Source organism: Peromyscus eremicus, chromosome 3 (assembly GCF_949786415.1).
Source record: "Peromyscus eremicus chromosome 3, PerEre_H2_v1, whole genome shotgun sequence".
NCBI classification, from domain to species: domain Eukaryota; kingdom Metazoa; phylum Chordata; class Mammalia; order Rodentia; family Cricetidae; genus Peromyscus; species Peromyscus eremicus.
Window position 1 is genome coordinate 105,618,363 of NC_081418.1, and position 23,827 is coordinate 105,642,189.

General features: G+C 42.6%; 1 protein-coding gene across 13 annotated transcripts in view; it reads right to left on the reverse strand.

Annotated features, from left to right (window-relative positions):
- The window catches only part of Magi1 (membrane associated guanylate kinase, WW and PDZ domain containing 1), a 650,887-nt gene that overhangs the window by 62,136 nt on the left and 564,924 nt on the right, over window positions 1-23,827 (reverse strand). For all 13 annotated transcript variants that reach the window (XM_059258241.1, XM_059258239.1, XM_059258243.1 and 10 more), the window contains 5 exons: window positions 21,748-21,805; window positions 18,780-18,907; window positions 16,663-16,755; window positions 8,016-8,198; window positions 6,341-6,961 (listed from right to left, as the gene is read on the reverse strand). In XM_059258241.1, the coding sequence (XP_059114224.1) occupies window positions 6,341-6,961; window positions 8,016-8,198; window positions 16,663-16,755; window positions 18,780-18,907; window positions 21,748-21,805 (1,083 nt within the window). The remainder of the gene's footprint in view (window positions 1-6,340; window positions 6,962-8,015; window positions 8,199-16,662; window positions 16,756-18,779; window positions 18,908-21,747; window positions 21,806-23,827) is intronic.

Genomic DNA, 23,827 nt, shown 5'->3' on the forward strand with positions numbered 1-23,827 from the left:
TATGGACAGAAGCACTGAGTCCTCTTCTGAGGCCAGTACAAAGCCAAGTGCCATAAGGGGGCCTGGCAGAGGCCAGGGAGGGGTGAGATGTACTCTGAGTCTGGAGATCTAACAGGGAGAGGGACAGCATTTGAGAGGAGAACATGTAGTACTCAACTCTATCAGGATATCACTCTGGGAACAACCTGAATTTCCCTTCCTGGGGCCTTGCAGCTCAGTGTGAGACATTCTGGCAGTAAAACACTTTAAGTGGTGCAATTTGCAATTCATTCTCCAATCCAAGACCAGAGGGCAAAGAGAGGCGCCTGATCACCCAGTTTAACTCACAGGCAGACAGCTCACTGTGTTCCTAATTATGATGGGTTTGCATCATTTCAGAAGAAGCACACACACACAGAGATAGATATACACACACATAGACAGACAAACGACACACACATCCAGATGGACAAACACACACACACAAAGGCACATACTTACACTCATACTTTCTCATACACACAAACATACACACATAAGTGGATAGAAAGGAACCCACATACACAGAAGCACACACTCACATACACAGGCACATACACACACAGGCATAGTGACACACAGATACACACACATATGAGCATACTTATACACACACACAAAGCACATACTTACACACAGACACTGACACTAATGCTGTGCTTAAATGACTGAAACTTTTTTTCTTCTTTTGTTCTTTTCTTTTCTTTTTAATGCTAGAAGGCTTTTTTTAGCACAGTGTTGAAGCATAATCTCTGCAGCCCAGATTCCTAGTTCAGATCTTAGCCAGGTATGCCGTTTGGGGAAAATCTGACACTCTTGAGACCTCAACTTCTCCTAAAACATGGAACTAATACTGCACCATTTTCAGAGGGCTCCAGGAAGTCTATGTCAAGTGAATGCAAAACGTTAAGGTCAGTGCCTGGTGCAATGGCGGTTTGTTGTCTGCGTGACAAATCTTCTGCATGCTTTCCTAACAGAACCAGAACCCCTGCTTTGCTCTAGACTACTCAAATCTAGCTGGAGTTTCCTTCCACCCCCCACCCCCCCACACCAATCCTCTACATTTTCTCATATTGTAGGAGGCAGTAAATAAGTACCTTCATTTTGCAGAGGATCCCACTTAGAGTAACTCTGCACATGCCAGTAATTCCAGTTTGGCTGCAAAAATGAGATGTCACCGGGTTTACTGTATGTCTTTGTTTGAACGTGTATGATTGTACCATATGTGTCATTGCTCTTCTACAGTGAATTGAGGAGGTTACAAAGCTATATGGTGTGGTGACATTGTGTCCCCCAATATATTGTGCACCCTAATAAACTTATCTGGGGTCAGAGAACAGAACAGCCACTAGACAGACACAGAGGCCAGAAAATCATGGCACACACACCTTTAATCCTAGCATTCTGGAGGCAGAGATCCATCTGGATCTCTGTGAATTCAAAGCCACACTGGAAACAGTCAGGCATGGTGACACATGCCTTTAATCCCAGGAAGTGATGGCAGGAAGCAGAAAGGTATATAAGGCGTGAGGACAAGGAACTAGAGCCTTTTTAAGCTTTTAGCTTTTAGCAGTTCAGCTGAGATCCATTTGGATGAGGATTCAGAGGCTTCCAGTCTGAGGAAACAAGATCAGCTGAGGAATTGGCAAGGTGAGGTTGGATATGACTTGTTCTGTTTCTCTGATCTTTCCGTGTTCACCCCAATACCTGGCTCCGGGTTTGTTTTTATTAATAAGACCATTTAAGATTTATGTTACAATATGGGTAATATTTTTCTGTGACTTGTGGATGAGGCAGTCTACTCTAAAGCATCTGTGGTATAAGAAAAAAGGCACAGATCCCACTTTCTGGGAATCCTAAAATTTCATTACTTAAGAATCAGACCCTAAAAAATAACTTAGTGGCTTGACAAAAAAAAAAACTCTGCATATGCTATGGTTCATGGACACTGTGGGGGCAGACACCCCTTCATTACTGTCGGCATCACCGGAAGAACTCTGTATATGACATGGTTCATGGACACTGTGGGGCAGACACCCCTTCCTTACTGTCGGCATCACCGGAAGAACTCTGTGTATGCCATGGTTCATGGACACTGTGGGGCAGACACCCCTTCAGAATCCAACCATTCCTCCTATTCTCTGAAGCTGAAGAGCGCAGCAGGTGGAAGTTAAAATGGCTCTTAGGAAAGATGGGGACATCTGCTGCTTACAGAAGCTTAAGTGGGAGAGACGTGGCTTAGTAGGCGAGAACATACCCAACCAAGCAAGAGGCCTCAGCTTGATCCTCATCACCAACAAACCCAGAAAAACCCTTTAGAAATTACTCAAAATGGAAAATAACTTTAATTTTATGAACTTACCCCCCCCCCCCCCCCACACGCACAAAGTATATGAGAAGGAGTTCAAGCTAAAGACATCATGAGGTAGGAGCCTGGTTTCATTCACAACACCGATTACTATCTAACACCAACAATGGAGCTTCTCAAACAAAACGCACATGTCAACACATCATAGAATGCTATTAAGAGTCTGAGTTCTGGCTAGAGATCATCTTTGCTTTGCTTTTTCTTTTTCCTTTTTTTTTTGGTTGTTGTTAATAAAAAGCCAGCCCAACCAACTTCAGTAGTTACTTCTGCTAACTGGCAATATTAGTAAAACGCCATGGATGGACCACCAGCAGCTACTTCTTATTTACCTATATCATGCACACAAGGCATTCTCTTTTGTTACATTCTGAACTAAGCTAAGGGAAGGTGAGAGATGTGCCTAAAAGCACACACAGTGAAGGCAGGAACCAGGTTCAATTCAAATCTTCTTCTTCGGGCTCCAACTCTACTGTCTTGTCTCCCCAACAGTGGAATCACTCTCTTTATGAAATGGGAGCCCAAAAGGTCCTCCAGCTCAAAACGTTCTTTTTCTTTTTTGGATGAAGAAGTGAGTGTTGGGGCAAGAGGTAAAATGGTAAGGACACAGCTTGACCCAGAGGCCTGCTCATTCCTGACAGACCCAGTTCAGCTATATTTCCAATAGATGCTTCCTCTCCAAAGCACAGCACACATTTCCCACATTCACAGAACACTGTGGCAAAACAAAACACTGTCAAACTTCAAGTCAACACAGAATTATTTCGGAAAGAGAAGCACAGAGGTGTGCGTTAGCTGAGCAGGCAAGGCTTTGTACACTGTGGGGCATAGGTGATGTGCTGACTCCCCTTAAACATAGGAAAACCTGTCCAGGGCAAGTTCTTTAGTACATTAAGAAACTATTAATTAACCACTGGCTAGCATGATTCTCTAAACTCAAGAAGTCCTATAGACTCACACTGGCACTCGGAGGCAGACTGCTGACTGCAGATGCTGGTACAATTTTAAGCTGTAACAGAAAGAAAGCACTCTCTTGTCTACACAGCCGAGGGAGGAGGAGGGAAGGACATGCTCGAGAAGACGAGGACAGCACAAGGAGGGCTGTGCCTCACAGACAAACCCCAGAGCGGGAGCAAAGGCAGGAAGAAGGTCTAGTTGAGACACTAGGGACAACCTGTGACATTTCCAGCTAGCCAGCCTGTGCGAGAACAACTCTGGCAAATCCAAGCCTAACCCCAGAAACTGACTCCAGAAATGAACAAAAGCTATTTCATCCTCTGCCTTATTTCCCTAAAAGTAACAGACGTGTGTGTGTGTGTGTGTGTGTGTGTGTGTGTGTGTGTGTATAAAAGTAAATTTAACCAAATCTCGACAAGGACAACCATCAAGAATGAACATGGGACTTAGGAACGAAAACAGAGGCTGCCAACATCCAATTCTGCTACCAAGGAAAACAAACCCATTTGATAAGGCATAGGAAACCCCACCCTCCCAACATGGATGCTAGAGCATCACGGACGATGTGGATTTAATGAGTGAATCAATCTGTTTACCAGCAACTATGACAGAAATGAGATTCATGAGCAGTCAGTGAACTGACCGCTCACTTCCTCATATCACCCAGCTGCTGTCCTGCTTCTTCATCTAACATTCTCCTTACACCCCCACCGCACACACGGAGGGATGATTAAATGTCAGCCCCGATGCAAACAACTAATGCGTGGCACAAGCAAATATATTTTTATGCTTTTGAGAAAGATTAATAGTAGCTGGCAATGGCCTGCCAACTGCAGATGTACAAACTTTCCATCCTCCACATAAATCAAACTTAGGGTATATGGCGTACTTTACAGACTGTCGCTGTTACAGTGATTTGAAATTACTCAGGTTGTAGAGTAAACCATGTAGATGTTGACTAATGAGGCAATATATTCTGGATCTTTCCATATGAATGTTATAAAATGTAATAGCGTCAACAGAAAGACAGTCTCAGGAATTAAGAAAAGATAGACTTAGTTAAAAGAAGGGGTATATATATTTCTATAATCAACTCTTTGCTATGTTAGGCAAATGCAGCATGAGTGGAGTTAGTAGATTATCACAAAACTATGTTTTGGTACCTTTAAAAGTTAATCTACTGGTAGAAAAGCCCAGTACACAATACACTCAATAGAGAAGAAGGATTAAAATAGGTTAGAGAGGAGACTGGCTATAAAATGCACAGTAGCTGGATCAGAGAGAGATGCCTGTCAAAAGTGGACATGTGAACAAGTATGCACAACCAACATTGTTCAGAGAGAAGCTGGCAGAGCTCTAGACTAGGAACAATAGAACCAGAAATGGGGTAACAATTCTGTTCTGCTAGAAGCCGCCACTTTCCCATCCAAAGGAAATGGTAAAGATCAGATGAGAGGTGTATACATGTATAAGAGCACTCTACAAATCACCAGTCTGTCTACATGAACCCAGGTCACTTTTAGGGATCAGCTTTCTGGGTATAAAGTGGTCTCAGAACCAGAGGAGAGCTCAAAATGTACTAGGGTGTTTTTGCCAAATCAGTCTGCACAGTGTTTTTTGTTTGTTTGTTTTAAATTTTAGACAGGGTCTCACAATGTACCTCTGACTGTCCTAGAACTCATGATGTGGACCAGACTGGCCTTGAACTCCCAGAAATCCACCTGCCTCTGCCTTCCAAGTACTGGGATCAAAGGTGTGTGCCACCACACCCAGCCTGCACAATGGTTTTGATGACTGCTCCCGGAAGTAGGAAAAACACTTTAACCAACTCAACAGTTGTGCTGTGTTCTGTTTTTCCTTCAGTGACCCTAATCACTCTGATAACACAAAACGCAGCTGCAAGTGAGCACCTTTGTTGCAAGGAAACCACATTTGATAACTGATCTCCTCCTTTCCAAGGGCTCAACTACGTTAAGCATGAAATGTCATGCTGAGGAGGACATGGGCGGGGAAGGGAGACGATCTCAGGCCTTCTGTGAACAAAAATAAGCTACACCTAGTTACAAGTTCCCACCCCAGAAGTGAGACATTTCAATACTGAAATTAAGAAATACGAGGAGTGCTGCTGAGGAAGAAAATGGGAGGCTGAGGCAAGGAGAAAGAAGGAAGTTTAATGTTGAGACTAAGATGATGTGAGTTCTATAGCACTGTTCTAAAAGGAGTCAGGTATGCTAAATGCTAGGTTAACAAACAATGTGCAGATGTGTGTGCTGGCTCATAGAACTTACAATCCCATGAAAGAGAAAGAAATGAAAAATAAAAGTCTAAAATAATGGCTCATGATAACAAGACAGACATACAGGAGAGATGTCGTGGATATGTCAATGGTTAACTTAGATAGTGAGACAGATAACTCCCTAGGGAGAAATCCGGGAGAAACTAGGCTGAGGAAATAGAAAGGTCCTGAGGCAGGAAAGGACTAAGCCAATGTGGCTGAATTCCAGTGGAAGCAGCAAAATAGTGAGAACTGAGGCTGGGAGAGTAGACTCAAGAGGACATTTTTTTTCCAGCCTGGGAAGCCCAGGGCCAGGAGTCCTACAAGAGAAATCTTACTTGGTTTTAAGAGACAAGTCTTGCTTATTTTTAAAAGATGCAGGATTTGTTTTATAGAGTCACTCTAATTATATGTATGCTACACAATATATAAACTTTATTGTGAAGAATGTCCAAAGCAACCAAAAGACATTTGCAAAGTACTTTCAAATACGGAAGTGAAAGGGATCTAGGGCTAGCGATGTAGCCTGGTAGCACAGTGCTTGCCTAGCATGCTGAAGGCCCTGTGTTCAACTTCTAGTGTCTCAAAAAGGAAAAAGAACAACAACAACAAATCTTAAAACAAAACAAAACAAAACAAAACAAAACCCTCAAATAGTTGAAGACTAGTAAGCCAACCAATGCATTTCAGACTTCAAAAGCAAAGAACAAAATCAACCTACGTACCTCCTCGCTGCACCAACAGTGTGACCTCACTTCCCTTTGGACACTCAATCAGCATATCCACGACTTGGTTGTGTGTCAGAGCCTGCACGTTCTTCTTATTCACTTCCACAATAAGATCCCCTTCTTTGAGGCCTCGGCAGCGGGGACTGTCAACAATCTGTTTCACTCTTTGGCCACCCCCACCAGGACTATCTGCAATCGTGAAGCCAAAGCCCATTGGCCCTTTGACTATGTGCACAGTTATCAGCTCTGGCTGCGTGGCTATGGAGGAAGCCAAAGAGACCGTGTCATTGGGATAACCATGGGAACTGTTGGAAGCCACGTCTGCAGGGCTGCTTGGCCTGGCATCCTTCATGCTGCTGACTTTGCCTGTTTTACTACTGTGGCTTGCTGGTGAATCATAGGTCTCTTGTCCATTCACAATAATTGGTTCTTTGTCCAAAATGGCCACCGAGGTCACTAAACTTGTATTAGGGTCATCCGGGTCAAAAGGCAATGGATAACCTCTGCAGAGTTCAAGGTCCACACTGGCACCAATAGGAATGGACTGGAAGATTTTTACAACTTGAGCATGTGTGTGTCCCAAAACACAGGTGTCATTCACGCTGACAATTACATCCCCTGTAAAAGGTATGAGTTTGGAGGTCAAACAACAGTACCAAAAAATGGTGCTACAATCACATTCTCCTAATGTTCAGATTAGGAGATTCCTCACTCAGTACAGGCCTATTCTGGGCTAAAGATGCTTGAGAGGAACTCTTTTATTCCTCCTGAGAACTCCACATAGATGATGTTCTCACACAAGAACTAGCATTCTGACTTCAGTACATCCTTGTTACTATGGATAAGAAGCCAACCTTGTTAAACCACACCTGACTTCCCAGTCACTTCTCTACTCTAGCCTAAGCCTGTGTGTTCTTGTCACATTCTTATAACCTACTCTGTTTGCTGTACCAAGTGCTGAACATCATCTCTGGGCTGCTATTTACTTTTGAGGGTCCTGTGTCACACTCTACTCATTCTTTGTATTTAGGGAGCAGTTTCAGAGTCAAGGTCTCCCTATGCAGCCCAGGCTGGCCTTTAATTTGTGATCTTTTTTATATAGCTATCTGAGTGCCATTATACCTGGTTTTAAACTCATCTTAAATGAACGTAAATGCTTTCCTCTTATTGACCTATCTTTTGTGATTCTAAGGCCCATCCAAATTCCTAATGAGGGTGGAAGTGAAAATTTTAGTTCTTCTGTACCTTCAATATAAAGTTGAATGAAACAGGGTGGGGGTGGGGTGTCCACCAGCCAAAACCAGATTGGATATTTTAACTGATAATAAAGCTTTCTTTTAGCATCTAGTATCTTCTCTGTTAAAAGACAATATAATAATCATTGAAAGAACACTGGGGTTCTAAGTTTAGAATTCATTTATTCAAATGGATCTACATTTTTAGTAAATTACTACTTTACTACATGCAATAGCACTCTAACAGGTTTCTAAAGTCAAAGTACTTGCAAAGGTTTTCATCTGGACTGAGGATGGAGGGTGTTGTAAGAGGAGACTCTAGCTCACTGCCAGGTGTGAAAAGGACACATCCAAAGGAATCCTGATGCTGTCTGCCCCTGTTCAGATGTAGGCACAGGCCTCACCACACGGAACATGCTATGGCCATGGGGACTCACCCGTCTCCATCTTGCCATCCAGGGCAGCAGGACCATCTAGGACGAGGCTCTTGATCTGCAGGAACTCATCAGGTTCATCCCCTCCCACCACTGTGAAGCCAAAGCCACGACTGCTTTTCCGTAGCTTTGTGTGAATAAACTTGCCTTTCAGCTCAGAAGGGTTTCTTGTAAAAAAAGGTTTGCCTGGTTTGGATTAGAAGGAGAAAAAGACAAGGAAATTCATCGTGAGTATACCTGTGAATGGATTAAGGATGCTATGAGACCATGCAGACTGCTGTTCAAGAACAAGTGTTGAGGCCTTTGGAAACAGATGGGCCGGGGGGGGGGGGGGGGGAGGGCAGATCAGAGATGACTCAGAAATTAAGAACACTTGCTGCTCTTCCAGGGGACCCAAGTTTGGTTTTCAGTGTCCTATCAGGTATGAGGGCAATACAGACTCCATCTAAGGGTATGGCCACCATCTTAGAACACCTGCTGTACTCAGTTCCAGGAAGGACCTTAGGAATGTGCCATGACAACTCAAACAGATACAGGGCAGTATGCTCCTGAAGACATTCTGTCTGTGGTTTATGGCCCTTGAAGATATCTAGATAATCCTGCTGAGCAGCCCAGATAATTCTGTTCAGCGGGTTGTGGTCCCAAAAAGTCTAACCCAATGGTTTCAAATGTGGTTTCGTGCCCAAAGCTTAGACCAATAGCTTCAAAAAAATCACCTTGCCCCATATCCCTTCTACCCAATCCCAAGTTGACAAAACATGTAATTCCTGGCTTGCGGTTTTCCCTACAAAAACTCTCTACCCCTGGGCCTGTGGCCACCACTGCATTTCCCTCCATCTGCCGTTTGGTTGCCCAGGTTCAAACCTGACAATAAAATGACCCTTATGTGCTTGCATCAGAAATCAGCTCCTTGGTGGTCTCTGGGTGTTTCAAGAAGTGGGTACAACACAGGCAGCTCACAACTGCTGTAAGTCCAGCTCTAGGGAATCTGATGCCCTCTTCTGTTCCCTATGGGCATCTGCACATACATGGCATGTTTATATACACACACTTGAATACAGTTTTAAAACTCTTCTCTTGACTGCAGGAATGAGGGTGATCCTGCATACTCTGTTTAGGAGGTGGGTGTCGCAGTCATATTGTCATACATTGAGAATATCTATCTTCCTTCCTTCCTTCCTTCCTTCCTTCCTTCCTTCCTTCCTTCCTCCCTCCCTCCCTCCCTCCCTCCCTCCCTCCCTCCCTCCCTCCCTCCCTCCCTCCCTCTCTCTCTCTCTCTCTCTCTCTCTCTCTCTCTCTTTCAAGACAGAGTTTCATGTAGCCTAAGCTGGCTTCCAACCTCTTATACAGACCCTCCACCCTTCAAGTGCTGGATTACAGGTGTGCAGGGTAGAAATCTGACCTAGTAGGTCAGAACCATTGGGCATTCTCTCAGGTACAGCTCTGTGTCAGGCATGTCAGCTTCCAGGTCCAAAAGAAAAGAAAAGAGGACAAAAAACCAGTCTCAGGATTGTGACATTCTCCCTGAATTTCAGCCTACGGGGTTTCACAGCTACCAGGCTGCCACAGCCTCCTTAAAGGAAGCTTCTGGTCTTTGCTTTGTGCCATGGTTTTCTATTTTGCAGTGTTTACTATAATGTGCTACCGCAAGACACGGCTTCTAAGCATAGGGCCAATGGAGCAGAAACTTCAGTTTTTAACCAAATGCAAGGCTCCAGACAAAAATCCAAGGATAATATCAGGTCACCAAGTGTAGCTTGACAAAAATGTAGTATCCCAGTTTAGAAAATTAAAGGTCATTACTTCAAATGGAATTCCAAAGTCAATGGACTTGTCTCATTTGCTGCAGCTTGTAACATTCTGAAAAAGAGCTAACATGTATTCATTGCCAAGGTTGATTGCTTTAAACAACAACAACAACAACAATAACACCATCACCACTACCACTACCACCACCAACAAAAACCTTAGGGCATTTGGCAAAGGCAGCAAAAGCAGAAGCCGAAACAAAATCCTCAAACTAAACTAGTTCCTACAAGAGCCACATGGGTTCAAATTCAGCCATTTTCCTGGAAAGGAATTACTTAGCTAAGCAATGCTCACTCATACTAAGGTCTTCCTGCTTTTAAGCATGTGTATATGTTCATGTGCATGTCTGTATATGTATAGGTGTATACATGTGTGTGGAGGCCAGAAGACAACTTCAGGTTTCATCCTCAGAAAAACTGTCTGGGTCCTTTGTCTCTCATTGGCGGGGAGCTCAACAATTAGGTTAAGCTGGCTGGTCACAGAGCTTCAGGGATCCTACTGTCTCTGCCCCTCAGGGCTGCCATTAGAAGTGTGTATCATCACCACGTCTACCATTTTCCTGTGGGCTCTGAGGACCAAACTCAGGGACTCATGCTCATGGGGTAGTACTTATCAGTCTGAACTATAGCTCCAGATATGTTCTAGAGATAAATAACACTGAGGAAGTTTGTAAAGCCATAGAGAGATATATATTTTATAAGCTTACTTAAAAACACGTATATAATATATATGTATGTGTGTGAATACATAAGCACATACATACACATAGCTTAAATGGAGTTATACCACATGGGGTGATAATACTCCTCATAAGAGCCATAGAATAAAACCCCCAGTGCCAGGCACAGGGAATCTCTCTCCAAGCTGTTGATCAGAAGATTACAAGAGTTGTCCCTAAACCATATAGGCTATTGGCACTGACCTTGGCTGATTCCCAGAATTTTAAGGTAGGTCCCTATTGCTGAAGACAACACATGCTTTGGTCACAAGACTTCAAAGAATGGAGCTGGAACTGACCTGGAAGGGCCCTCCCTGAGGACTGGCTTTCAAAGTATCTGAAGGTGTTATGCAAGCTGCCAAGGGAGCAAAGTGGTCACTCATCCTACCCAGCTGTAAAGCCTGTGAACCACAACAATGGCCAGTCTGGCAAGATACTCCCAATGGTGCAGTGGTGGCACTTTTCTCTTGTGGATAATGAATAAGCTGTCTTTTTGGACTTAAGACACATTCAATAGAAGGGAATCTGTGCCTGCTGCTATCACCTAGCCAACTACCTACTGGCTGATTAGATCATAGGGCCTGGAGGAGAACCTACTACTGCCGTATTCCTGAACCAATATGATTTCTAACTGTATTCTAAATACCTAAATACTTATCCTCATGTCCAGAGATAAGCACAGCTCTTTCTGCTCACTAAGAACACTTCTTTTAGCTACAGATTGAGACTATTACAGAAATCCTAACTGGTCAAAATGCAGAGACTAAATGACCTTGGGATTCCTAGTCCCAACAGACATAGCATATTTATATAGATATCTATAGCACCACCTCTATACCCAAGGCTCAGTAAACATCAGGGAGGAGGAGCAGAAAGATCTTAAGAGCCAGATGACCAAGACCCCTGATGCTAGATAGTGCTTTCTGTTTATGACAGAAAGTTGCACTCGTGAAATATCAACAATATGGTTAGGCAACAAGATGTACATATTGACAACACCAGCTAACATGCAAATGTGGATACAGGAAATTCTGCAAGGCAATCAATGGCTGGAGAGAGAGAGAGAGAGAGAGAGAGAGAGAGAGAGAGAGAGAGAGAGAGAGAGAGAGAGAGAGAGAGAATATCAATGGTCTTCGAGTACAAGTTCCTGATAAATTATCTAATCCCAAATTGTCAATCTTAAACACATGTACATACAAATGACACTAAATGGACTCAATAGGTTATATTGATGTGTGTGTATATAAATGTAATAATAATAACAATAATAATAATAATAAGGAAAGAAGAGGTCATGGATTTGAGGGGTAGTTGGGGGCATAAGAGGAAATGGAGGGAACAAGGAGAGTTGAATGGAAATGCTGTAGATGCAATACTCATGTATGACAATCTCAAAAAAAATTAAATAAATTTTAAAAAGTGGCATTTCAGAACTAACTCACAAAACCATATTCAGGCTTCACTGAGTCCTTCTCTGCATCCAAGAAGCTCTTTGGGATTTCTAGGGTTATCCCAAGCAGTGGCCAGTTGCCTCTTTTCTAATTTCATTTGCTGTGTCCTGCCCTTGTTACAACCTCCTCATCTGATCTATTTCTTTTCTTTCTATCTATCTATCTATCTATCTATCTATCTATCTATCTATCTATCTATCTATCTATATTTTTAAGAGGAAGAAAAAGAAGTTACCCTGTGCCTCTGCACTTAGCAGCCTTGGCACCCAGTTGGGAAAGTTATTTTTGGTTAGCTATAACTAAAAGGCTTAAAAAGGTCTCTGGGCACACACACAAATTTTAATTGCATATTTTTAAAAGTCTCTGGCTCTTATAAAGAAGGCTCCTTCAAGTTGGCTATAGTCAGAGGTCTGTTCACAAACCTCCTCTCCAGTGCAGTCCAAGGCTTATTGGAAACTCAATGAATGGCAGCCCTGTAACTGTGGTTAAAGAGAGGCAAGATTTAGCAGGATTTGCCAGGCACAGTCATCTGCCAAGGTGTGGGGAGAAGGATGGCACCACCAGTGAAGACTTCTGGGAGACAGCTCGCCGGCCAATTACCAGGTAAAAAGTTGAGGACAGGAAGAAGGACTCTGAAGCTCACTTTGGCACATGGAAGTCAGATGGCCTAGGTCTTAGAGGAGAGGCTGAAGGAGTCTAGAGGGCTTGAAGTGCACACATTTCAGTTATACAGAGACATCAACAGCTGCTGACTGTCAGTGAGACTTTCTTGGACCATGTTATTAAAATGGGCAAGGTCTCTGCAATAGTTGCAGCCCTCTTTCCTGCTTTTTTTATCCTAGAATTGTCTCCTTTAACACAGTACACGTCTCACTGACCAGCTTGCTTTCCTGTGCCCATGCTGAAGGAGCACTGTACACGTACTAAACTCACGAGAATGTAAGCTCCATGGAGACTCACTTGAAGATTCAGTGCTTAGAATCTGAGTCCTGTCTGATATGTATGAGGTGCTCCAACAATTTCTGTTGTAGGAATGAAATGCTAAGGAAGGGCACAATGAACAGACTCACTAAGATGCTGAGAACTCTCACAAGAAGTGACTGGTATTGGTACCTTTCATTTGTATTATAGGCCAAGTTAGAACATGTGAAAATGCACCACTTAGCTTACTGAACTGTAACCACAGAGACAACATCAGAATTTTGTATTAAATGCACATTTTATAATGTTTTAGGTATGGGTGGGCCATGAGTTAATGTGCGTTGGGAATTATTTTCTCCCACAAGTAGGGGCATTTGATACTCTTGGCTGCTGCGCTGTGGTCTACTCCATCTACTGAGACACTAACTTCTTGGGGGTAGTTGTAAGACTCGGTTGTGTATCTGTACACTCATCTGAATGGCTTTTAAAAACGTACTCAAGGGTTGGGGATTTAGCTCAGTAGTAGAGCGCTTGCCTAGCAAGCCCAAGGCCCTGGGTTTGATCCTCAGCTAAAAAAAAAAAACAAAAAACATACTCAATTTAGTTCTTACCCACTGCCCGTTGAATGAGGATCTTCTGGGTCGGGCTCAGACTCTGCCCTTGAACTACCCTTAAGTGTTCTCTGACAGGTCAGAACTACTCTAGGCTCTGGTACTTGGATTTCTAAACTGGTAGCTATCTACCATCACTTACTGCAGCACTGGAAATACTGTGTATTTACACAGACCTGTATGGCAGCCGCTACATCATGTAAGTAGATATCAAAGCCTCAAAAGGAGGCTAATGGCCAAAAAACTTCAATTTTTAATTTTTTTCAGTTGCAGTTAATTTAAACCTAAGTGACAATATCTAACCAGTGACACTGCACTAAATAGCAGAGCTTAACTCATGAAATAAAATGTCCCACAAAAAGTAGAATGATAAAAAGTTATGAGCCAGAAGTTCACTAATTTCTAATGAGAACAGCATTTATATATACGTTCTACTACTTTGTGACAAACCTCTCTTTCTATTTGAGTATTGCACATCTAAAGAGAGACAGAGATGGTACCAACTTCACATAATGGTTATCAAGAATTAGCAAAATGGATCATGGATATGAAGGGCTTAGAGGGGTATCCTGGCATGTAATATGGTTCAAGAAATCAGTTATCATAGGGATGGGATTTGGGTTCAGGGTGGAGAGGAAGCTGTAGAAATCCCTCCCCAAACTCAATCTGGAAGCTGGAGAGTTTATCCAAGAACACATCTACAAAATGACCAGGTGCTGGGAAGTAAAGTTAGTCACAGGAGAATCTGGTCTAGAAATTAACCACCAAGCTAAGTTGGCAAAATGGCTTCTTGACTTACCATTAAAACTAGATACTGTGCAAAACTAAGATGTGTAAGCAGGAGGCTGGTAATGCAGACATAAACAATGAGACTAAAGTCTAAGTTAAAGTTTATGACACTGCCAGCTTAGAGAGAACGAGAGCAGTGTTAAAGTGTTCCTTTGGTGTCAGATAGACTCCAAAGACTCTATGTCTGAGGGAGAGGGATCAACACGAAGGCCACCCTGGAGATTGGCTATGAAAACAGTTACTTCCGTGGAGAGTTTGGTGGACCTGGACTTTCTCAGCCCACTGTCAAGTTCAACAGGACTAAAGAAAATAAAGAAAAGGAACCAAAAGCCTGGAGTATGGCTCAGTAGCTGAGCACCTGCCTGAGACACCAAGGACTCTGGGCATAGTGGTGTCCAGATATGTGTCCTCTACTATCAGTACAGAGGAGGCAGACAGGAGGGTCTCTGTGAGTTTGGGGCCAGTCTAGTCTAGACAGCTAGTTCCCTACCAGCCAGAGCTGTATAGTGAGAACATGGCCTTAAACAAACAAAATGAAATAAAGCGGGGAGATAATGAGATGAAGCATACGGACAAATGCCATGTGTAACCTTAGTTGGTGCTTTACACACATGGTACATCCAGGACCTGTACCTTTCGATCTGTAGTGTGGTTCATCTCTAAGACAATTCTTTTTAAGAACATGAGCTAACACTCAACAAAAATACATGTGTGTGTGTATGTATATATACATACTGTTTCACTCAATAATATTGTAATTTCAGCAGAGCATACGTAGTGTTCTTCTTGAATGGGAATTAACAAAACAAACAAACAAACACCAAACTCCTGGGCTCAGGCCTCCATGGATTTAAAGCTTAGTGCAGAAAGTACTGTGAAATAACACAAGTGAAGACGAATCCCACTGTTAAGCTCTATAAATGACGAGTACAGGATGGCTAAGAGTGAACGACGGGAAGGAAGAGTAGAGAAGAGTGGGTGGGGAGACAGCGACACGGAGGGAAGAGTCTATGGAACTCTTCTAGTGGTCCAGCGTGGCTGCTTGAGGCAAATGAGGCCGGTACAGCTCTCTGACTATGAGAGAGCTGAAGCCACAGGACACGAGCCAAAGAAGGAATTTTACATTCCAAGAAATGCTAAGGACGCTACAACAAAGATGGCATTCTTTAACATGCTAGATAGACTGCAGTCTCTCTTTAGGAAACCATTGTCACAGTAAAATGCATTTGTGTGTTCAAAGATATTAATAATGCTCTAATGATGACATCAGCTACCAGAGACAACTTGCCACGGGTGTGATGGTTCTGTATCACCAACATCCCATAATTCCACAACACTATCCAACATATGTCTAGTTTTCTTGTTGGACCAAAAAAAAAAAAAAAAAAACAAACAAGCAACTCGCCGGGCGGTGGTGGCGCACGCCTTTAATCCCAGCACTTGGGAGGCAGAGCCAGGCGGATCTCTGTGAGTTCAAAGCCAGCCTGGGCTACCAAGTGAGTTCCAGGAGAGGCGCAAAGCTACACAGGGAAACCCTGTCTCGAAAAACCAAAAAAAAAAAAAAAAAAAAGAAAAAAGAAAAAAAGAAAAACAAGCAACCCAAACACGCTGCCTCTCTTCCATCACTGAGGAGTAATAAGGACTGACTATAGCAAGGCTCAAGAACCCAAATTAGGGATGATCCTTTCTAAGGGGTTACACCATGAGTGTAAGTAAGACATATCAGTTCAAATACAGCAGCAGGAAAGGACATTTAAGGTAAAGTTATTTACACTGAGAAGAAAAAACTTCTCAAAAGCAAATATGTTGTCTGGAATCTCAAAATATCTAACACTCAATTTAAAAAACATTGTGGTCTCTGAATCACTCATTCTCAACTCTGGGATGGTTCTGTTCCTGAGGGGCATCTAACTATGTCTGGGCATCTTCCAGAACATCATAGTGGGTAGTGGGAGGTGGTATATGCTCCTGATGTCAAGTGGATAGGGATACTTCCAAACATCCTATAAGTAAGTGTTTAAGACAGTCCCCTTTACAAAGAATTATCTAGCCAGAAGGGTTGATAGCACTGAGGCTTCTGACTTACAAAATCTCATTTTTAAAATGAGACTTTAGGACTGGCAAGATAGCTTGGCAAAAGGTGTTTCAGGACAAGTCTAACAAGCTAAGTTTGATCCCTAAGCCCCACATGGTGGAAGAGAGAACTAATTCCTTCAAGTTGTACTCTGACCTCCGCACGTATTATGTGGCACTAGTGTGGGGGTGGCACACACACACAATCAATGTAATGAAGAAATTAAAACGTGCAACTCTAAAGCTCAAACTATCATGCAATCAGAAACCCACATTACCCTGAAGTGGAGCTTCCCTGGCTGGCTCCGAATTGCTCTGGGGATGGGAAGGAGCAACAGGGGGCACAAGGGATGCATGATCTTCTGTCCATTCTACGAAAAAGAAAAGAAGCAGTTTCCTGGTTTGTCTCTGAACAGCTGTGCCATTTATCTTCCCAGTAATAGTCAAAGCAACGAATCCATAGCAGGTGGTGAGCAAAAGAAAAGGCCAACGGACCTCCGTCAGTGGGAAAGATGGCAGGGTCTTTCTCCCCCATGTTTGAGCTTTTGCTAAAGAAATATGGCATAACTGGTAAAAATTCAACTTTAAAGGTCGTAAGTGAAAACACAGTTTTGGTTTTTTTAAAGTGTGCATTCACCTGAAGGTAGCCATATGAGGAAGTACCTTCTCCAGGCTCATTGAGGGGTGGGCTGGTCTGCTATGGTGCCTGTCCTGCATCATGAGTTGGATGAAGATCTGCCATCATTTTGCTGAAACACAACTTCTATTGTCTCTGAGACCCAAAGGGAAGCCACCACCAGATCCTAACTCTAAGCTCATGACCATTGGAGGCTCAGGAACACCTTGCAGTGAATTACCCTTAAGAGGTACTGCAGGGCCATCTTCCCTCAGCTAACATGCACCCACGGCTCAGAACATATTTTCTGAGACTACTAGGTTTTATCATCAAGAAAAAATAAATTCAAGTTGTTCTTAAATTAAAAAGGAGATTAAGGCAGAGAACTTCTCAGCTGGCAAATAGGCTCGCTCTCTAAACTATATAGTTAAGGGTAGCAGGTGGGAAACCATGGCTTACCAGCTAAATTGGGCTCAATGTCTACTTTTGTATAAACACAAGGCATGAACATCTTTCACATTTTTAAAAGCTTAAAACTGAGTATTTTCTGATACATGAAAATTATGAGATTTACATTAGTGTTCATGAAGCTTTACTGATCCACAGATATGCCTATATTTACATACTATCTGTAGCTGTTTTCATATTATAAAGGTGGGTAGTTATTATGGGAACTACATGTTCATTAATCCTAAAACACTTGTATGTGGCCATTTACAGAAACATTTGGCTATCCCTATAGTGTAAGGTCTATATTTGATTATGTTTAAGGGCTAGGAGTGTAGCTCAATGGTTGAGTAGATGCTTGGCAAGCATGAGGTCCTGAGTTCAATTTCTACCACCATACACATTTATATACACACACACACACACACACACACACACACACACACACACACACACACACATATTATATATATTATATAGTGGATATATAATTACATCCAGTATTGTAAGAACAAAAGTGTTATACTTCACATTTACACAATTGATATTCATATATTATACTTAGAGGGTATAAAGCCTATCATTTAAAAATTGTAATGAAAAATTGGGAAAATATAAATATGAATAATGGATGGTTACATATCAGTAGAAACACTTATTAAATGATACATTATTCAGCTATTTAAACTATGAGTTAATTATAATAAACCTTCAAGAAGGTTTAAGAAAAAGTGGAAAAAAAAAAAAAACCAAGATGCTCAAATACACCTGGGATATATTTACCCACAAAATTATCTTGTTTTTGATATTTCCAATTTGTATATACCAAAAAATTTCTGCACAGTGAACATCTGAGATCGGGATGGGGCAAGCACTGGGAAATTTAATGTTGCACTCTGCTCCTGGGTTATTTTTATTTCTACAACGAATACGAATTCCTAACTTCTAGAAGCACTCAGGATTACCAGCTCTAATCCTTCTGTGCAGGGTTTCCAAAAAAAACCCTGCACATAAAAAAGGAGTCTAGTGCCCAGGAACTCCGCTTGAAGTAAAAACATTAAAGGGGCATTGGATTTCGACAAGGATTGCCATGCAAATGCTGCAGGGGCCCTAAAGTCCCTCACTGTCAGACTTAGCTTTGCAGGCTAGAGGTCTGGGTGCCTATGCAGGGGCGCCCCCTTCAGCAGTGTGCTGGGGTGTGCTGTGGGAGGAGGGAAGGCTAGAGGAGGAGGAGTCAGTCATCAAGGCCAGCTCTGACCACACGGGGGTGTCAGTGCCTAGGAATTGCCCCACATTCCCAACTAGGCAAAAGCCTCCAGCAAAGAAGCCGACCTTCTGGCTGTGGTGGTTGGGGTTGCTGCTGCTGCTGCTGCTGCTGCTGCTGCTGCTGCTGCTCAAGCTGTTTCTTCCTTTTGGCTTCTAGGACTGGGTTTTCATATTGTGTCTTCCTGTTGATGTGGCTGGGAAGAAAGGAAAGCAGTTTTCAGGTAGGAAATACTCATTCTAGAGGCAAAAGGCTCAGCAAGTCCTTCAGTTGGAATGGAGCCACACAGAGGGTCTGGTGCAGACATGCAGATAAGAAGAAATAAACACGGTCTCCATTACTGGCTGCTTATGTGCACTAAGAGCTAGGGTGTCAGCTAGGAATGCATCTTATTAGAAATTCCTAGTAAATGTCCTAAGGCAAAATGTATTCTTACTCATGCAGCAGAAACTCCTTGTTTATAGGGGACATACTCCAAGACCCCCAGTAGATACTGGAGCCCAGGATAACATCTAGTCCTATAAAAACTGTGGTTTTCCTCTGTATCTGCACACACCTATAGTGAAGTTTAATCTACAAAACAACTGCAGGAAAAGATCAACAACAACAATTTACCACAGCCTCCAACCGTCTCCACACATGATTTCTTTTCTTTCCTTAGTCACTTAAAGAACTTCTGCCCTGTCTCTTAAGCATGTTCCAATTGCCTGTGCCACTTTGTGCTCTGGGTCCACCATGGAGTTAAATAAGGGACACTTGAACACAGCATTTGACACTGTGGCAGCTGACCTGGTAACTGAGATGGCCATTAATAGGTAGGCAGTGCATAATAAAGTAGAAATGCGCTGGACAAAGGGATGCTTCATGGCCGGATCTTCATGGAGCAGCAAGGACAGAGAGCTCAGCATGCCAGAAGCACATTCAACTTGAAACTTAAGATTTAGTTTCTTCTAAACTTTCCCATGTAACTCCCCTACCCCCAACCAACAGTTGACCTTGAGTAGGTGAAATCACAGAAGCGAACCATGCATTTAGGGACACTACGTCATTTTATGGGGGAGGGAAGTACTTCTGAGTAGTCCGCTTGCTCTGACAGTATGAGCGAGCATGCTCACTCCGCTATGACTGCTTTTGAATCCTAAGACTTGAGCCAGTGACTCTACCCAAATTTCCAAGCTATCACCAGAGAGGGGAGGTACTTAAATTCAGCAAGAAGTACATTCAGAATTACTGAAAATTAAGATTAACTGGGGCTGTGATATTATCTATGGCACACAATGATAGAAGTCTTGAATGGCCTACAGCAGGGTATATAGAAACCTAAGAGTAAAGCTGAAAGAACTCCACTAACATCTGTCAACTATGTTAACTGACTGACCAAGAGGAAAGACTGAAATTACAGCCCGTAGACAAAGATATTCCAAAGATAGCAGAACTGAGTATGTGTGATGTGTTCACAGGGACAAAGACCTAGGTATTTTAGATGGCTACGTAACTAATAAGGTCAGGGCAAGCGTGCAAGCACACATGCACACAACCCCCTACCCACCCACATAGGTGTGTTTTTGAGCGATGGCCTTATTTTGTATTTATGCTAAGAATACATAAATATACATATACAGATGATGTATGTACATAATTTTTAAGCAAAATTAACAGTTCATTAGACGCTTGGGGGCATACCTATTGTGTTATTATCTAAAATATAAAATATTGCTTTTGAAATTCAGACTTTTTTTTTAAAAGAAGGGTTTAATCAAATGGGGTGGGCAGATTATCTTTAATTCTTATTAAAAGGACATTTGCCTTTTGATTCCTTTGGGCCAGGCATTAAAAGACATAGAGAACCAGACCAGAGTAACAACATCTCATCCCTGAGGACCAGATTTCTTTTTCCTTCAAAGCGGTGCCCAGCCACTTCCTTTCTTACTAAATGCACAAGGCAGCTGAGTACCGAAGCAAGCCTGGCCTCACCTAGCAGAAGACTCTCTGTTCACCTGTATAAAAGAGCTTCCGAGCTCACACAGGAAATGTACTTTATTAGGGTCCATAAAAATGGCTTTGCTTGTGTCTCTGATGACGATACTTCTCTTTCTGTTCTGCAGAAGGAAGCAGGGCTTGCACTGGTCAAGGGCACTTCCTATACTGAACTCCTATAATTGCTATACAATGCGATGCTGGCATCTTACTTTGGCCTGGCATTTTTGTATAATGTGCTCCTATTATAGGGGCATTATACAAGTGACTTTTTATAGCCAGCAACATGAGAAAGAGAAAGAAGGCCTTTTATCTTCACCATGGCAGGAAGGATAACGATGATACAAAATTTATATGGCATTTGTCTTGTTCAAAGGGACTGTATTAGTTATCTCTCATTTTTCTCAGAGGAAAAGATATGATTTATATGTTTTCAGTATTCTACCTCTTGGTTATTTTAAAATTTCCTTTTAGAATCCTGCTAATCAATGATTTTAGTAAAATGACAGAGGACACGCCCAATGTTAGAATAAAGTCCATAGTGAAGAGATCGCACTAAGAGGTGAGACTCCTGGGGACAGGCCAAGAGGGACAGATAACAGGTCCTGCATCTCATCCCAGTTTTCCATTTCCTTCTTACTCCTGGTAACATTTCATAAATTATTAAGATTTGTCTAACCCGTTTAGAATGGCAGAATAAATAAGTAATTACTGCGAAGTTCAGACCTAGGCATGAGAAAGTAGGGCAGTAAGGCCCCTCTGAGAGAGCACTAGCTTTTTTATTGGCTCTTCCAAACCCTGGCCTTCAACTAACACTCACTGAGCACCCGTCACGTCACACACACTGGGTCTCGGTGATTTGGAAGTTAACAAAAGCCACATGGACTGACTTCCTTTCTGAATTTCTTCAGCTTCAGGGACGACTTACTTATTCACTAAGTTCTTGATATTTTCATTATAAAATTATTGCTATTACGTTGAACCTTGTAACAATACCATCATGAACATAACTGCCCAGGAGTACAGAGAAGGACGTGTGGATATCCCACGGGCACTTACTCTACATAGTAGACACCGTAGACAGGGTCTTCAATCTTCTCCCAGCCGGCAGGCAGCTCTGAAAAACAGAAGGACATCAGAACAAGATAGGCCGATTCCTGAAGACCCAGGCGCTCACCACCTGAGCGATTCAAAGGGGAGTGATATGTACAAGCACCGTGGACCCAATTAAAACAGTATGTTCTAACACAAAGACGCACCCATTATTTTTACTTTGTTCACTGTGCTTTTCTACATGAAAAACAACAACCACAACAATTCTTTATCTACTGGTGTTTTACTTAAGAAAATAAAACTTAATAAAATGCACTCCCAGCTGCCTCCATTACCAGCCAAGTATTAAATTAGCTTTTAATAGAAACACTTGAAACTTGCCTTCAATGCCTACTTCTCACCTTAAGTATTTACAGTTTTCTCATTGTTTCCAGACTACCTTGCCATATAAGCAAAAACACATTAAAAACTACTTTCTATTCATTTTCAACTCAATGGTCTTATTTTGCTTTCCTCAAATAAAAATCAAACCCACGTCTTATTTTCTCATTGTTCTTGATTAACACTACTGAGTGAACAGACATGACAGGCTGTGCCTGTGTCTGACGTGCACACTCTGTCAGGCCATTCTTACATGTGGGTCAGTTTGTCTTTCCAGAGCTCTACTTGTGAATATGACACAGACAGCTCACTGCTGTGTGTGAGTATTACTCTTTTCTATTTCCCCTAGTGAGTGGTGTCAGACCAGGTCGCACTAGGTAGGCCAGGCTGGTCTCACACTTGCAGTTTTCTGGCCTTCACTGCTGGAGTCCCAGGATTGTAGGCATGTGCCTACATGGCAGACTATGTTATCTTTTAAATGGGAGGGGGACTAGCACTAGGTAAACAGTGAACCCTGCCTGCCTCCTATGGTTTCACATCCAAGTTGGAAATTCACATATTAACTAGGTTCCTGAGTTCCACTAGATGAATCTAGCACAGAAAAGCCTGCTGCATTCGGCTGTTTTACTTGGAGAAGAAGCACCTTGGTTGCATCTGTGTCATCAAACAGTCCTTTCAGGCAGAGCAGCAATTACTCAATTTGAGTTTTAAAGCTCTGTAGATCTGTGTAGCTAAGGAAAGCTTGGGTAAATGCTATACTGCGAAGTGAATCATTATTCCTAGAAATCACTAGTCAGAGGGTTTGAGCTGAACACTACAAATACTAAACACTACAAATACTAGAAGTACCCCTTACTTTGAAACAGTTTCATTTTTGAATTCAAAGAATTGTATAGTTACTATTAATTATTTCTGAGATGATAATACAATTGCGCCATTTTCCCATCCCTTTCCTCCCTGCAAACACTCCCAGACACCCCTCCTTGCTCTTTGAAATTCACAGCCTCTTTTCTCATTAATAGTTGTTATATGCGCGCACGCGCGTACACACACACACACACACCACACCCGTATATACATGTATATTCCTAAAGACAACCTGCTCAGTCTGCATGTTATTTGCATGCATGTTTACAGGGCTGACTGTTGGGTATTAAGAAACCAAGTGGTGTGTTCTTCCCTGAGGAATACTATTTCTTCCACTGAGAGCATTTCTTAGTTGCCTCTAGTTCTTTTTGTAGGGCTGAGGTCTCATGGGTCCTCCCTCCCATCTACTTTGGCATATCTACTGCTGTCTTGGTTCAGCTCATGTTTTGATAGTCAAGCTGGGGAGACATTCCTAGGAGACACAGTCTCACAGCAAACTCCCTGGCCCTCTGGGTCTTCCTATCTTTCTGCCCCTTCCCACAGTGTTCCCTGAGCCTTAGGTGCACATTTGTTTTGTAGATGTGTCCACTGGGAGTAGGATAACAAGCATTTTGATTGGTTGTGAGTTTCTGAAAGAGGCTTCCATCTGTTGCAAAGAGAAGTTTCCTTGATGAGGGATGAGGATTTGGATATCTGAAGATTTGGAGCTAGGAGCCAAGAGAGAGAGAGAGAGAGGAGAGAGGAGAGAGAGGAGAGAGAGGAGAGAGAGGAGAGGAGAGGAGAGAGAGAGAGAGAGAGAGAGAGAGAGAGAGAGAGAGAGAGAGAGAGAGAGAGGGAG